Here is a 16,710-nt window from a genome sequence, read left to right as displayed (position 1 = left end):
TTTCACAACATCTGTCAAGAAATGGTCAGTTGAAAAAAAAATGTATTGTGTGTGTGTGTGCTGCATGTACTGTGATCGGAGAGTAAGGCACACACGGCACGCAGTCGTGAGCGTGGTTACATGTGTTACGTGTTGCGTGTGCGGCCGCTAGAGGAGGGAGGAGAGGAGGGAGAAAGGGAGGGGAGGGAGAAGGGGAGGGGAGGGAGCCAGAGAGGGAAGGGTGAGGAGGAGGAGGCAGCAGAGAGAGGGCGATGGCGAGACGGAGGAGGAGGACTCCATCTTTAGCGCCGATGCTCGTCGCACACGTGCGACTCCAGTGAACGTGGCGGCGGCGGCGGCGACGACGCGCGCGCGCCCACCCCCCACCCCCAGACTCGATTAGCAAGCGGCAAGGCGGCGGGTTTAGGAGCGACATCGCGATGATGGGCTCGAGGCCTCTTTAAGTGTTGACCGTCGTTAATTAGAAGGGAGGGGGGTTGGGGGGGGCAGCGGCGGTTAGCGGCGGCGGCGGCGCTAATTGTGGCCAGCGTCTTGCGTGCATCGCGGGCTCCCCACGCGTTAGGCAGCGAAGCGGGCGGGCCTAGGAGCCAGGAAGGCCTCTAAAGTTTATCATTTTTCGCTGGGAGGGGGAGGGGGGTGTGTTAGGTTCGTTGTTGGTGGCGCGGTTTATTTTTTTGTTTATTTTGTTGACGCGTTAGCTCATTTGATGGGTTTTGGTTGATGCGTTGGTAGAGTCTAGTGAAGGGCGATTCATCAATTAGTGGTGGGGGGTGGTGGGGGGGTGGGACAGCTTGAGGCCAGCCCGAGAGAGCCGACTTCTTAATGAGATGGAGCAGGTAAGCTTTAGCGACTAGGCGATTTCGCAGATGCCTCGGAACACACTCGCCCCTTTTGAGGACTTGGAACGCGCCAGCGTCTTCACACTTTATAAACTAAACGACAAAAACGAGTGTCTACGACCGCTATCGTCGGCAACGATAACGACCTTTACATTTGGAGGAGGAGGGGGGGGGGTGTTTTTTAGTGTTATTATTTAAATATCACCTCTCGTGCCGATGAGGAGCAGTGGAAAAAACGGCGTTCTCGCAAAGCGCCGAGCAGCGGTGGCGCGTGCGGCCTAGCAGGCCCCGGAGCCTGTCCGCGTTGCGAGCTCACCAACCCCTACCTACCTACCACGCCGCCTCCTCTCCTCATCCCCCCCCCTCGTTCTAGTTTAATGAATCGTAGCTAATTAACCAACATCGTCGTCCTCATCGTCACCGCCATCAACAGGAGGCCGGGAGCCGAGACAAAAGCACGGAGCGCCCGGCCTCCCCTCCCGGCTCGCAGGGCGCGCTCGACCCGGCCGCCGCCACCCCCCCGTCGTCTTCGACCCTCAACATCACCACCACCGCGGCGACAGCGCCGACGGCAGCCAGCGACGACGAGGCGTCCAATAACAACAACAACAACAGCAACGCGTCGAGGTGAGTGCCGGAGACTCCCTCCTCACCACCACCACCCTCACGATAAGCCTCGCGCGTAGCTTGAACCCGGGCAGCCATCGTGTGGGGAAGCCCGCCCCGCGGCTCTCGACGCAACTTTCTCGTGCCCGACCGACCGAGCCGCGATTGTGTCTCTCTCTCTCTTCGCTGTTGGTTGTCCGTATCTCTCCTTCGTGTCCACGGTGACCTTGGGAGAAACGCAACGGGGGAGACATTGTGGCTGTTGCCGCCACGCCCTTGGAAGGGAGAGGACAGACGAGAGAGAGACGAGAGGGCATGGTGCGGCTTGCTCTGCTCTGGGGGTTTTTTCCTCCTCCTCGGGCCGATGGCCGCGGTGATGCTGCCACGGCGCCGATGCCACGCGGGGCTCGCGGTGTCGCGGGGTGAAATCCTCCCGTCGTGTTTGCCGAGTGGACGGTGCCCGGGCGGGGAGGAGGGGAGTGAGAGAGAGAGAGAGACCCCCTTTTGTTACTGCAATGCACCATTTTGTAACAAAATGGACGACCCCCACCACCACCACCCAAAGGGACCGCCGCCAGCCGACCGCGGGCACCCCGGGGCGGCCGGGGGGCGGCCTCGGGCCTCGGCTCGGTCGACGCCGTTCGCGCCGTAGGTGAAGCCCGTCCCGAGGCCCCTCGCCGCAGCCCCCCACCCCCACTTGAATATTGGCGGGGGGAGGGGGGGGGCCCGAGGAGGTTTGTTTTGAAAACGGCAAAAGTTTGATGAATTAATGTCTCGTTTTTGTTGTTGCTTCGGCGAGGCGTTGTCGTGCGGCCGCCTCTCGTTTTGAGAACAATTCTGGCTGACGATTATTGACTCGTCTCCACTTTATCTTAACAGCACCCGCCTGGGTCTTGTTTTACGTTTTGGTTGCTTTTAAGCGAATGTTATGAAAGCGGTGGCTGCTATTTTCAGGGGAGATGGGCGGGGGGTTACCCCTTTCTCGGTGCTTGCGTTTGAAGCCAAATGAGGTCCCTCGTTTGTTGGATTTTATTTTAGATGTCGTTGTGTTTCGACGTTTCTAGCCGCAGCCCGGTTCGGCTGCAGAACAAAACGCGCGCAGGTGGTGTCACGATGTTGAGCGACGCCTTTCCTCGTCACTTTTAGGCCGTGAAAGTCAACTTTTTTGAGCCACAGCCCTGGGATTCGAGTTTGGATTGCAATTCTTGTCCAACCACTGGTGACATTAGCCATTCCTCATCGGGCACCGTGTCTTCGAAACGTCGGGCAAGCGTCATTGTTCCAGGAATGTGTTTCCACCTCCAACGCCCGTTACCTGCCTCTCAACTTTGGAACTTTCCATATCGTCTCGCTGTTTGGTCTCTATGCCACAGGTGGGGGGTGGTGACTATGCGGGGGTGGTTCGTGCCTGAACAAGGTCCCCTTTTTTAGTTATAGATATCCTCGGCTCGTGAAAGCGAGCGGGCGGGTGGGGGCCCACAACTTCGGTGGGGTCCAGTGAAGGCCTTTCCATCGCTTCGCTGTCAATTATGGCCTCAAGATGGCCAATTCCACCACCAGGGTGGAGTTGACAGAGGAGATTGGCTCAAGGGCTTTCTCATGTTTAGGCCTCAGTTTGCGCTTTTGTCACTTAGAGTTTTGGTTTGCAAGAACTTTAGCCGTCTATAGTTTGAGGATTTTGTGGGTTTTTTTCACCCTACACATTTACTTTCCAGGGACCGAAGCAATGGCCCTGTAGGGCATGTTGAGGAAGCCACTGCAAAAGGACATTTCAACTGAAGGTGCTGTGTTTATGTTTTTGGATCGAAGGGGATTACCGTGGAAACATTCCAGCCATTACTATTACACACTTTAGACGTTTTGATACTCTTATTTTTACAACGTTGTTGGAATTTTTCCACGATGGATATGAAAGGCATATATAGTACACAAATGGATACTTTGTTTAATCTCAGATTTGCTGATGATCTACAGTAGTCGATTGGGCATCTTTACGAAGAAGACTTCATAAGCTCAAGGTAAACATGGAATTCAACAAGGACTGGACATGCATACGATTAATTATGTATTCAAGTGGAAAACAATTTACTTAAATCATGAATAGCAACATAACACTTACCTAAAATGGGAAAGATTTAATCGGTGCATATTAACCTGCTTTTGAGATGGAGGAACCCATTAATTGCAGGACAAACCAACACTTGGCAATCGTGGTGACTTGGTTGCTGTAAGGTGAGAAAAGTGAGGTTTAGGCAAGGGTACACGTCGTGACAAGAACAGATAATGATGGATGAGGCTCTGTTGGTGGAATGGCAGCTTGGGTAGGGGTCATGGCTGAAAGGAGAGCCACGTGGTTCACGCTTGTGGTGACGTGGGGGGGTGGATTTTGGTGACATCGCAGGACTGGGAGGGAGGTCACGACTATGGAGGTCTTCATTCAGCAGTGGATTGACCGTGGATGATGATGATAATGCAAAACATCCTTCCTAGGCTTAGTACAATAAAGCAGAAGTGGATGTGACCATATAAGTGACGCATCATTTTGACGTCGATGTTGTTTGCTTCTTGAACCTTCTTGTTGGGGGCGGGGGGGGTCTGAATGCGAGTTCTTACCGCAGATGACGACGACGCCACAACATTTATTTTAGTTACCCATAATCCACCGGGATTTGTATCACACACGCAGTCCTGTTGCCAAACCAGGCTGGCAGAAACAGCTTGCGAGGAAAGTGCTGTGGGTGGTGGTGCTGTGGATTCTCTCACGATGTTCCCACACGATTCCATAGGGCGACATCCATTTGCCCTACCCCTCCCTACTCGTGGTCCCAGTCGTTGTTATGCTACGCTGTACTTCATACTCTGGGTGTAAGGGCTTCTTCTTCTTCACACGGCGGGATAGGCTCTGTAACCGGGCCAGTACCAGCCCCTTCGTAGGGATGCAGCAGCGGTGATGCGTAGGCAATGCGGTAGTGGGGGGGGGTGCTGCGGGAGTGGTGGGCGGGCGGAGGCAGAGGTGGTGGTGGGGTGATGTTGGTGGTGGTGGGGGGGGTGTTGGTGGTGGTGGGGGGGTGTTGTTGGTGGTGGCAACCTAAGGGGCCGAGGTTGCGTCCCCCCCCCCTCCTCCAACATCTCTCCCCCATGTATGGCTGTTGCCACCTTGGCCAGGGATGACATCTTGGGGAGGGCAGCATCCACCTGCGTTTATTTAGCACCCTCGAAAAATGGGCGGCTTAAGATCGACGGCGTTCTGCCTCTCCATCGCCACACCGAAAGAAGCAGCAGGGGCGACGTGGGAGGGAGAGAAGAGGGTTTGGGTGGCGGCGATGCGTCCGAGTTAATCAGCGGATATCATGAATAGATAATTGTGACTCGCTTTCTTTACAATTTTTGTTGAATGGCGTGTTATTCTCCGCCCCCCCACAAATTTTAACTGGCTATCCACAAAGGCTCATAGGGGCTCGCAACAACTAAGAAGCCGCCGACCCGTGTGTGTATGTGTGAGCGGGAGAGGGGTGTGTGTGTGAGTGGGGTGTATGTGTGAGCGGGAGAGGGGTGTATATGCGGGAGAGGGGTGTGTGTGTGAGCGGGGTGTGTGTGTGTGAGCGGGAGAGGGGTGTGTGTGTGAGCGGGAGAGGGGTGTGTGTGTGAGCGGGAGAGGGGTGTGTGTGTGTGAGCGGGAGAGGGGTGTGTGTGTGTGTGAGCGGGAGAGGGGTGTGTGTGTGTATGTATGTGTGAGCGGGAGAGGGGTGTGTGTGTGTATGTATGTGTGAGCGGGAGAGGGGTGTGTGTGTATGTATGTGTGAGCGGGAGAGGGGAGTGTGTGTGTGAGCGGGAGAGGGGTGTGTGTGTGTGAGCGGGGTGTGTGTGAGCGGGAGAGGGGTGTGTATGTGTGAGCGGGAGAGAGGTGTGTGCGTGTATGTGTGAGCAGGAGAGGGGTGCGTGTATGTGTGAGCGGGAGAGGGGTGTGTGTGAGCGGGGAGAGGTGTGTGTGTGAGCGGGAGAGGGGTGTGTGAGTGGGGTGTGTGTGTATGTGTGAGTGGGGTGTGTGAGCGGGAGAGGGGTGTGAGTGGGGTGTGAGCGGGAGAGGGATGTGTGTGTGTGTGAGCGGGAGAGGGGTGTGTGTGTGTGTATGTGTGAGTGGGGTGTGTGTGTATGTGTGAGTGGGGTGTGTGTGTATGTGTGAGTGGGGTGTGTGTATGTATTGGTGGTTGTTCCAGCAGCTACCCCCCCCCCCCCCCGTGTGGGTCTGTGAACGTGGCACTCGGCGACTTGCCGCGCGATGCCAGGAAGTTGTCGCTGTTTGGGGCCGCGACAGTCGTCGTGATGTGGGAGATACAGAAAAAAACGTGTTACTCTTACGTTGTGCCGAGTTTGGGTACTTTAGTCACCGGCGTCCTTAACAATTCCTGCAACCGATGCGTGCTTGGCACGAGCGAAAAAGGTGATTTTTTTGTTTTAGTTTCGCTAGCCGTTGCTTGGGGACGACGCAGTTTAAATCGCGCTCGAGTCGCTGCTGTGTCCGGTGCGCGTTGTTGTTGGGTGTGCGCGTTGTTGTGCGTGAGAGTGCGCGTGGTGGCTTGCCGATTACCACACGCGTTCTCGTGCCCCGCTCTACGAGAAGACATTCGCAGGCTCTCGCACGCCGCTTGAGTTACCTCGCCCCGGCGTGCCCAGCAACCTTGCGCTGCTTGGGTTTTTTTTTAGTTCCCACTCGCAGAATTCCGGTGTACAGTGCGCGCGTGGGCGGTGCTGTGTACAGTGCGCGCGTGGGTATTGCTGTGTACAGTGCGCTCGAGGCTTTGTGCTGTGTACAGTGCGCCCGGGGGCTGTGCTGTGTACAGTGCGCGCAGGAGGGCCTGCGCAGTGTACAGTGCGCGTGCCGGCTGTGCGGTGCACAGTACAGTGCGCCTTTGCTGTATGCTATGCAGTGTACTGTGATATGCACTGCGTGCGTGATGTACTCTGTGCTGTGCAGCACGGGGCGCACTACAGTGCAGTGCAATTGCGCTGTACAATGCCTTGTGTGATGTACAATGTACAGTGTGCATGTTTCTGTGCAGCACGCTGTACAATGTACAGTGCAAGCGCTCTGCAGTGTGCTGTACAGTGCAAGCGCTCTGCAGTGTGCTGTACAGTGCAAAGGTTCTGTACAGTGCAAGGCTCTGTACAGTGCAAGGCTCTGTACAGTGCAAGGGCTCTGTACAGTGCAAGGGCTCTACAATGCAAGGGTTCAGTGCAAGGGCTCTGTACAGTGCAAGGGCTCTGCAAGGGCTCTGTACAGTGCACGGGCTCTGTGCAAGGGCTCTGTACAGTGCACGGGCTCTGTGCAGTGTGCTGTACAGTGCAAGGGCTCTGTGCAAGGACTCTGTACAGTGCACGGGCTCTGTGCAAGGGCTCTGTACAGTGCACGGGCATCCGTGCAGTGTGCTGTACAGTGCAAGGGCTCTGTGCAGTGTGCTGTACAGTACAGGGGCTCTGCGAGGGCTCTGTACAGTGCACGGGCTCTGTGCAAGGGCTCTGTACAGTGCACGGGCTCTGTGCAGTGTGCTGTACAGTGCAAGGGCTCTGTGCAGTGTGCTGTACAGTACAGGGGCTCTGCAAGGGCTCTGTACAGTGCAAGGGCTCTGTACAGTGCAGGGGCTCTGCAAGGGCTCTGTACAGTGCAGGGGCTCTGCGAGGGCTCTGTACAGTGCAAGGGCTCTGCAATGTGCTGTACAGTGCAAGAGCTCTGTGCAGTGCGCTGTACAGTTTGCACGGCACGGTGTGCATGTGCACTGCAGCTTGCAACCTGCCTGGTGTTGTTGGTGCGTCGACTCTTGACACGCGTTCCTGTGTAGTTTTTGTTGGTGCGGTTGAGTTTTGCGCGGTGGTTCAAGTTCACGTGCCCGATGTGAGCCGAGAAAAGCGTGATCTTCGCCACCCGCAGTCGCAAACCACGCTCGAGAGACCTCCACGCTCGTGTTTTTGGTCTAGCTCGTTTTCCGCCGCACAGCGGTTGTACGAAGAACATTGCCCCAACAGACCGTCGTTTTGTGTCCGTTGCTCTGCTTCTTTCGGTGATGACGTTCAGTACCCCCCCCCCCCCCGTCTTGCCGGTCTCGGTTACGGTTTTTGGTGCCCACCAAAGATGACCGATAGAGGTGGCTCGGCAGGCAAGTGTCGCGTGCGTCCCCAGGGAGCTGAACTGAATGATTTGCGTCTTCGCGAGAATGTTTGAAGTCCAGACGACGTTCTATAACGTTGGCCATGAACTTGATGGAGTTGACACTGGCAGTAGACTTTCAACATTGAGGCGAGTACCAGGCCTGTTCCAGGTCCTGAACTTTTATCATTTCCTGCTGCAGACAGAGGCCTGTCGCCTAGTACAATATTTGGCAATCTGCAGCCGTCCTGTTCCCATTATTTAAGTGTCCACCGTTCGAGCCTTTTGCGTGTTCCACCACTGTGCATGGCTTGTTGTGCGGTGTGTGCACGTGTCACTGCTGAGATGCCCACATGTTTATAGATGGGCCTTGGTGGAGTTGCAAGATGCCTTCATTTAGCTTGATGCTTGTCAGGCTGCAGCCCATGTGCATCTTTAGGCTCTGCTTGTTGACCACATTTCTTCAGTTTTCTTATCTGTGTGTATGTTGCACTTGGGCGCAGTGTGATGGGACACCTGATGGGACCAAATAGTGTTTTGCAATGCACATGAATGTGTCCTCCACATCTGGCTCATCTTGTCTCTTAAACATCTGGTTCATCGTGTCTCATCAAGGTGTATGTCCTATATTCTAAACCCTTCCATGAACTTCACAACGCACTTGGTTTACTTGCGATTGCGGGTTTGGTGCGTGCACAATTGTGGACTTTTAATGGCCCCTGTGGAAAGAAGGTTGAGGGGTGTGCATGGTTACTTGCACCTGTTGCAGCATTTCAATGGTTTCAAGAAACCAAGTTCAACTCCATCACAATGGCCCAGCCAAGCCTGTGCATTTATACAACCATGCCGACATCTGCTGTTGCGGCGTAGGCTCTCATGAGGCCTCCCAAGTCAACTTGGAAACGTCGTGTTCAGCGGATGGAGCGCGCCTGTGATTTGATTTCCGGTTGGGCCCCCATAAGCTCTTGGGAGGGGGCCTGGGTGAGGAGGTTGGTGGTCAACCCACTCTCAAGCAAGCGACCCTTTGATAGTTGCTTTTGGAGCAGGTAGTGAAATTATTGAGGTCTTTTTGAGCTCATGTGGTTGGTTGCCACCACTCCGAATGTTCTTGCCCTATTTGCTTTTGGTTTTGAGGTGGTGGCTCCATGGCCACCTGTGCCTGCGGCCACTTTCAGGTCTTCTGTGGCCCTTGCCTGGTGCTACACGCACCCATTACCCCCACCAACACCTCCGTTATCATCCAGATTGCCAGCTTTCTTAGAAATGATGTTGATAATGATCACTTTTATCTTTGACGTCCTTCATTTCTTAGATATTTCTTGAGTTTTTTGCATGCAACTTCAAATTGATGGGAATAAGCCAGCTTTTGCAGGCCACGGTGTCCTCAGTCGCCACATCGGCCGTCCTTTTTTGGGCCGCAGTCTGCTTTTGAAAGGTTTGACAAACTCCAAAAGTTGGACGGCACGGCGAGCCTTTTAACTCGCTTGAATCGGCTTCCTCGTGAACGGGTGGCCTCACGTGGCATCTTGTGCCTCGTTTTGCATTGCGAGGGCACCCCGTAAGAGCTCTTGCTGCCTCCCGACGAGGGCGTTTTGCGACGGAACCCTCCCCACCGTGGTGCCCGGCAATGGGGGGCGCGCAGGCTGCGCGGCGTTGGCGTAGCCTCGCATGCACGTTCAATTTGCAAGCAAGCAAGCCTCCATTTTGTGAGGAGCTTGTATGTATGTGCATTTCACAAAATGGCTGCCCGTGCTGTTTTTATCAGTGACGGATGAGCAACTGTACTGGACGTGGCCCCGGCCCTCGGGCCTACCAGGGGCCTCAGGCCTGCGCCAACACAGAGGCAGCACTCGCTTGATAACCTAGACAAGTGTGTTAGTGCAACTAATGTGATAATTAGACGCCAAAGATATGCGTTTGGTTATTATAAAATGCAGTACATTATAGTGAAATAATTGCTGATGCCCCCATCTTAATTGGTGGGCGGGCATGTGACTGATTGTGGTGTCTCAGGGGTGAGTGGGGTGAATAACTAGTGTGGTGGTGGCATTGGTTAGCAGTTGGTTGATGAGTTACGTCGGGGTTCGCGTGCGGGCTCAGGCTGGTTAAGGCAATCGTGTGGTGGTGGTGGTGCTGCTGGTCTCAGTGGTGCAGTACCGGAAGCTGCCAGCAGAGGGCGCCGGACTCTCGCTCGCCCGCTCTCTGGCTCGCCCGCGCGCTCCCGACGACCGCCAGGGGCATGCGCTCGTTGGCTCACCAACACCCCTGGGGGTGGGGGCAGAATTAACTGCTTTGTTAAACTAACTCCATGAATGGGGCCCATCTTTACAGTGGGGGGGGGGGGGGTCTCTCCAAAACACGTGCGACTGTGTCCCTTTCCAGAGCCATTCAACCCTTTTGAGTTTCACGCCAGCCCAGTTTCTTCTCATCGTCCTCCTTTCTCTAGGGTTCCTTCGCGGGTTCCATTCGGCAAATTCGACCCACGGTTTTGTTGGAATTCTGTCTTGGGCGGAGGGTTTGTGTAAAGTTTAGAGGCAATGCCCAATGAATGACATTTGGGTTGCTTGCTGCGTCCATTACGTAACATGCGCCCGGTGTCCCGTGTTGCTGCCGATTTGCTCCAGGGGGGGGGGGCGAGCCGAGGCGCGTCTTTCGGCTTGCGATCGAACAAAGACGGTCCAACCGCATCGCGTTCTTTCAGATGCGCTGCTGCAGGTCATCTGGAACGCCCTTCGTTCCGATATCTATTCAGAAGCCACTGGAGCTATATACTTTATCATCTAAATTGAGAACTCCTTCAGAATTGCTTGTTTAGTTCGTTCTTGACCCCGCACTTGCAATTAGCCACGGCTGGCCACATCTAGTGCGAAAGAAGTTCAAGATACTTGTGTAAGTTAAAGTGAAGTGCGGTGTCTTATAATCACGTTTTGTCGTTGTTATTATTATTAGCAGTTAACCTTTTTTGACCTGCAATGTATGTCTGAATGTGTGGCGGTATGAGACAAACACTGGGGCACGTGGTGATACTGCCACGTTGGCAGTGGTGCACAAATAACAACAAGATGCGAAACGTTCGTCATTAACACCCCTTGCCTTGAAGAGATAAAGTATACAATAGGTGGGGGGGGGGGCCTTGTTTTACAGCACGTGTAGAGGCCAGAGAGGTGGAGAGTGGTAAAAACACATGGGCGAGTGGCCTCTTGGGCTTGGCCTGAGGCAAGTGAATGATTGCCCTAGGGTGGTTACAGGTTTAAATCCCAAACCACGTGATGTTTAAATAAGAATATATTTTTTTTTGTCCCATCTTGCATTCGAATTTATGATGCTCTTTGGATAAAGGTGGTTTAAGTAATCCTGGATATTGTGGAGGAGGAACATATGGTTGGGTGATATACAAAATTTCTAGAATACATTTCAAATGAATATTGTTTTCCTTCCACATCTCATGCCCCCCCAGCCCTCGTTGGTGCGGTGAGCAGCTGCGCCCACAAAACGATAACGACCCTCGTTCGCCTGAATCTCATGAGCGGGATGGACCTCTGTGCAAATGAGTGAGACAAGGCCACAGTGTGGATGGTGCATTTTGTGAAAACAATGGGTGCAACAGCCGTCGAGTTGGGAGACTTTTCGCCGAGGTTAGAACCTGTCGGCTCTGCAATTTAAGCTCGCTGTTGGAGGCCGCACGAGTCGAACGTCTGGTACATGTGTCTTATGTACAGCAGGCCTCTTGTCAATCCACTCCTGGATGAGAGCCTCTCCAATCCCGGCCGTGCTGTGAGCGCGAGGGTTCATGAAGGCTCGATGTCGGAACGGAGAAGTCGGATACAACAATGGATGTTGCAGCACTGCCCCTCAGCCCATCATGTAACCCCCTTGCAGCCTGTAACAAACAACCTGTTGTGCATCGTTGTCCCCCGCTCTTAAGGGCTGTCTTGACTCGAACTTGCTGAGCTCCTTGCATCTGAGGTGGATCGGGCTGATTACGGGGCGACTTGGTCACCGGCAGAGCTGGGTATTCACATCACCCACCGGCTGCTCTGTGCCACCCCCTATATAAGGAACGGCTTGCAACTAAAAAATATCAAAGCGGTGTTGTCACTCAAACAAGGTTGAGACGGCATTCGTCGCCTGTTTATCGCTCATTACCTCTGATGGTGGAAATTCCACGTGCCGATGGCTCTCGGTGGGTATAACCAACCGTAGGCCAGAAATTGACAGGATGGCCTCCCAAAGCCTTTACCACTGTCTCTCGGTCTCCCGGTCTCCCGATGTAACGAGCGTCTAGGTCCCGCACATGAGTTCCCGATGTCACTGCCATCTCTACGGTGGATGTCATCCAGGGTGTGTGTGGCCCTCCTTTGGCCGCCACTTGGTCATTAGGCTCGACCAACAGCCATCGGTCTCTGCAAGCGACGTCTCCTGGCAAACCCACATTTTTCTGCTGTGTAGAAGGGCCAGTCATTGTCAAAATATCGCTTGATTATATAGTTTTTCTGTTAAAGGCCACCGTGTTATTGAATAATGTGAGATTTTTTTGTTCCGAACAACAACTCCGGTTGTGTCTACGGTCATTCCATGAGGTCCAGGAGTGATGCCTTTTTCTGCTGTGCGCAAGGCACAGTGTGTACGTCTTCCAGTGTGACGAGTAACGTTCATTGCACGGTAGTCAAAACTGTTATTTTTCATTGTCAGATTTGAAATTGAGGTAAACTAAGCGCAGAATCTAATTTAACGTGATGGGGGTTTTGTTTTTTGTTGATAGACCTCGGCCCGGTGACCGGGCCGAGGGCTTATCAACTCATCGCACTTGAGAACCCGGTTTAATTGCAGGAAGTGGCTGAAACCTGGACTCAAACCCTTGAAACCTGGATTTAAACCCAGGATCTCGGCTGTGCCGCCCAGCTCGGCGCTCGTTAGCAGTCACCCACCCGTTCGGTTTTGTAATTAATTATTGCCGTGATCATCACCTGTGGTAGATGGTGCTTGTGTAATGTTTGTAGCGGCGAGTTGGTTTCTGTAGTTGTAATTGTTGTTGAGTTGTAGTTCCGGTGGTGGTTGCGTAGTTGCTTGCCCTGATCCCCGCCCGCCTCCACTTCGCGTTGCCCGCAGCAGCGCCGCCTCTGAGGACGACAACCAATCGGCTTCCGGATCGGAGTCTGGCAGCCAGTCGGAGAGCGGCGATGACTCGGGCAGCCAATCGGAGAGCAGCTCTGGCGGCTCCGGTGGCTCGGGTGGCTCGGGGTCTGAAGGGGCCACCTCGCGAGGGGATGGCTCACCGGGCCAGCGCCAAAACCGGCGGCCCTCGCGCAAGGAGCGACTTGCTGACGTTAAGAAGGTAACGCCGCTTACGCCCCACACCCGAGACCACAGTGTTCGAGGTTGAGCGAGGTGGCCGTAATGAACCAGTTGGTGGATCACACAGAGACCACCACCACCACCATCATGGTGGTGGTGATAATGCTGCTGCTAGACTAGTGGCTCCCAGCCCATGACGTGCGTGCGACCCTGGGGTTATATCTCTAGAGGGGGGGGGGGTGGGCACGCGAGTTGATTGACGGTGGTCGACGCTGAGATCTTTTAATTTTTAAATACCGTTTCACAAAGCTTTGTCTTTCCTAGTTTCAGTGAATGTTGAATAAGTTTTGGTTGTGATTGGCATTCAACAAACCCCTTGCAAGGAGTATAACTGGTGTGCTGCCCGATGACCTCATCTGCCAGGATGGTCACTAACACGGTGCACTGTCCACTGTCTGTAGTTCCATACCGAAGATTAGTTGGCACTGCCACACGACGCTGATGGCGCACTTGGAATGTAATTGGGAGAAACCGAATGAGCCGTGCATTGACAACCTCCGGCAGGGTGCCACGTGGGCTCTGGACATGGCCCACAATTTCTGTTCGCGAGACCCATCGCTGTGGAATGGGCCCACGAACAACGTTTGTCCGTCACTGCATGCTCCTAAAGTCGCAGGGTCCGGTTCTACAGGAGAAATCTATTCAAGCTGGCGACAGCGTGCCGCTTCTGTTGAGCCCTGTGCTCGGTCAACTGCTGTAAACGCAAAGGCCTCTTTACAATGATAGCACTGTCTCGGCTTGTGTTTGTGCTGATGTATGGGCCGCTCAAACTTATTTTGAAGTCCTGTTTGGCTCTTCGGACAAGCTGCCATGAGGTGTGGGGGGGGGCACCCCCACACCCCCCCCCCCCCCCAGATAAATAAAACAGAGCAAAAACTGCTCAGAAGGCAGTGACAAAGCTACTGTGGTCCAGATTGGTGACCGCCGTCTCACTGGGATGTTCTTGACATGTCTGTTGGTGTAGGGGATTGAGATTCGATTCATTGTTCGTTCGCTGCTTGGAGAGGTGAATAATTGGGAGGTTCTTTGAGGGGTGGGCGATTTTAAGTGCTTGTTGTGGACAATGTAAACAACCAGTTATTGTTACAGGGACTCGTCTACTTACGAACGAGTTATATTCCAGATGTATGTTCGTAAGTCGATTTGTTCGTGAGTCCAACTTTACTTACTCCTATCGATTCCAAACGTGTTGTACGGCGTGTACACTAAACACGGGGAATGGCTTTAAAAGTTGTATAATCTCCTGTAGATGTAGATGCCACCGTTACTTCACGTTCCGCATATGTAGATGCCACCACCGCTATCTATTGCGCGGCGGTTGAACTTTCGAATCTCGGTCCGAACAGGCAACTGGACGTACAGGCAGATTTGTTCGTATCTCGTTCGGAAGTCGAATGTTCGTAAGTAGAGGAGTCCCTGTGTTATAAGGACAAGGTTTCTCACCCGTGTCGGGGGGGGGGGGGAACCCCAGCTTTGCTCTCGCTCCCATTCCTCTGCACCCCTCTGTCCCCCAGCTCTTAACCCCCTTACCTAACCCCCCTCGCCCACCGCTCCCTCCTGTCAGAGGGGGCTGTGCTGGGAAGGGGTCCATGATGACGGGGGGCTGTGTGTTTGCAGATGTGGGAAGAGTTCCCTGATGTTTATGGGGTCAGGAGGTCAAACCGTTCGCGTCAAGAGCCGTCTCGCCTAGATGTGAGCCGGGTGGAGGTAAGGCCATGGCGTGGGAGACTTGATGTCACGGGGGGGGCCGGTGGGTGGGGATGGGGGGGGTGGAGGGTCGCCGATTTAAAGGAAGGTGCGACTCGAATGACAAACAAGCTCTGGTAGACGTGCCTAGCCCGCGCGGCGTCCCGGGGTGTCCTACAGACCCAGAGGCGGAGCCACAGGGGGGTCTGGGGGGGGCTCAGCCCTCCCTGAAATTATGGGAAAGTCGGTAATCGGGATAACCGGATATCCGGCTGCTGCAAAATGCTGCAGGCTGCCACCTTGTGCTGCCCTGCAGGCTGCTTGAGCGGCAGCCTTTTGAACTTATTAGCCACATCAGCGGCTCCGACCTATCAATAAACTCCGCGTTCAAATCCAATAAAATTTGTTTTAGACATTTGTGGCGCCCATTGGAAAACATTACACACTGGATATCTCAGAATATTGAAGTCAGCCCCCGCAAAGTCAAAATCCTGGCTCCGCCCCTGCACAGACCTGTGAAACTTTATTAGTTCCATGAGAGACACTGAAGTTACGTGGAAGGTGGGCGGGTGGGGGCTTCAAGGTTCAGATCGCCAAGTCGGCGCCACCGAGTTAAAAACCTGGGTTTGAGTCCAGGTTTTCAGCTGCCTGTGATTCTACCCGTTTTGAAAAATGTAGCCAGCTCATGAGCTCGGCCGGTTCGCCCCAAACGCGTGCCTCTTGACGACGTGGGTAAAAGGGGGACCCTGAAGTGGCGACGTCACACGCGCTCGTGACGCTCACTTCTTGGGGGCCCGTTCCTCGAGAGTTCCGATTGGAGATGGATCTTCTCTACTCCAGTGGCACCGTTAAGACCGGAAGTGGGGTGGACGAGGAGAGCAAAGTATGAAGAAAAGGGAAAAGCTAATAAAATCGCCTTGGGGCGTGTTGCCGTGACGTCACTCCGGTACGTCGGTTGCAGTGACATGGGCGGAGCGCAGTACGGCACCGGCGCTTGAACCGAACGGGGGTCGCTTGTCGCGTTGCCGTTGTGTGTTCTGTTCAGGGGGGGGTGTTCACCCGGGTTTAAATCTATTTCGACTCCCGCATCATCGCTGCGTGCTCGGTGCGTTTGCTAAGCTCCGGCTAAACCCAACACAAAAACTAGCAGCGAACGTTTACCGTGTTGTGAGCTTCACTGAAACTGGCAAAGTCTAAGGTTTACATTTCTTTGTTATTTTTGATGGTCTTGCCCCCCAGCCCCCGCTCCGCTTTGTTCATGCTTGCGATGATCAAACCCAAGCTCGCGCACCCGGTCGCTCGCTCACCCTGACCCTCCCTGGCAATCGAGTAATGAACGAAGCTGCGAACTCTGGCACGCCTGAACGCGGCCTGCCAAGATGGGAGCGGTTTTTCGGCGCTGCGTCTCGGTGAGCTGCCGCCGACCGGCTCTGGCGGCAAGCCCGCGGCTGGCGCGTGGCTGGCCCTCCGGCTGACGTGCGTGCGTGCTTTGGTGTGCGCGCTGGTTTCCAGGAGGGCACCAGCGACGACGACTCGGAGGTGGACTCGCCCAAGCAGAAGGGACGTGCCAAGCGGAGACCCGAGTAAGAACGCCACCGGGAGCGCGCTTGTGTGCATGGCGCTGCGGCGAAATTGATGACCGCAAACTACCGTCGGGCCGACGTATCGCTGCCGGGTCCTGCTATGCGCTTTGTTAGACGCGTGTGGGGTCCATTCCCGTTTAGGTCTACGGAAGTGTATTTTGAGCTGAAGATGTGGACCCTCTACCAGCAACTGGTGCTCCAGCTTCTAAGCTCTTGACTAGGGTCCATAGGCACTGCTGCGCATAGATGGACGCAATAGCAGCGCCGTTGACACAACCCCATGTGCTCTCCCAGTGAGGACTGGCAAGCATCCGGAACGGGTGACGACGGCGCGGAGGAGGAGGAGGAGGAAGAGGAGGAGGAGGAAGATGAGAGCAGCGAAGGAAGTGCCTCGGACTACGAGCCCCAGAACAAAGTCCGATCGCGGCGTCCTCCGCCCAAACCTCCAGCCAGGTACCCCGGCACAAGCCAGCCGTGGGGTGGTGGCGTGGGGGGGTGT

General features: G+C 54.6%; 1 protein-coding gene across 7 annotated transcripts in view; it reads left to right on the top strand.

Annotated features, from left to right (window-relative positions):
• The window catches only part of LOC116954927 (chromodomain-helicase-DNA-binding protein 2), a 55,155-nt gene continuing 38,445 nt past the window's right edge, over positions 1–16,710 (top strand). For 4 of the 7 annotated variants that reach the window (XM_076052656.1, XM_076052655.1, XM_076052652.1 and 1 more), the window contains exons 1-6: positions 211–836; positions 1,273–1,466; positions 12,697–12,922; positions 14,560–14,649; positions 16,141–16,211; positions 16,506–16,664. In XM_076052656.1, coding sequence (XP_075908771.1) covers positions 828–836; positions 1,273–1,466; positions 12,697–12,922; positions 14,560–14,649; positions 16,141–16,211; positions 16,506–16,664 — 749 coding nt within the window. In that variant the 5' untranslated portion in view covers positions 211–827. Of the gene's footprint in view, positions 25–210; positions 837–1,272; positions 1,467–12,696; positions 12,923–14,559; positions 14,650–16,140; positions 16,212–16,505; positions 16,665–16,710 lie in introns of those variants that run through there. The other 3 variants (XM_076052654.1, XM_076052653.1, XM_076052657.1) reach the window with 3 other exon arrangements.

The sequence above is a fragment of the Petromyzon marinus genome, chromosome 57 (genome assembly GCF_048934315.1).
Source record: "Petromyzon marinus isolate PM22_M1 ecotype Great Lakes invasive population chromosome 57, UKy_Petmar_22M1.pri1.0, whole genome shotgun sequence".
Taxonomy (NCBI): domain Eukaryota; kingdom Metazoa; phylum Chordata; class Hyperoartia; order Petromyzontiformes; family Petromyzontidae; genus Petromyzon; species Petromyzon marinus.
The sequence above is the reverse complement of the archived record's forward strand: the minus strand, read 5'-3'. Positions and strand labels throughout refer to the sequence as shown.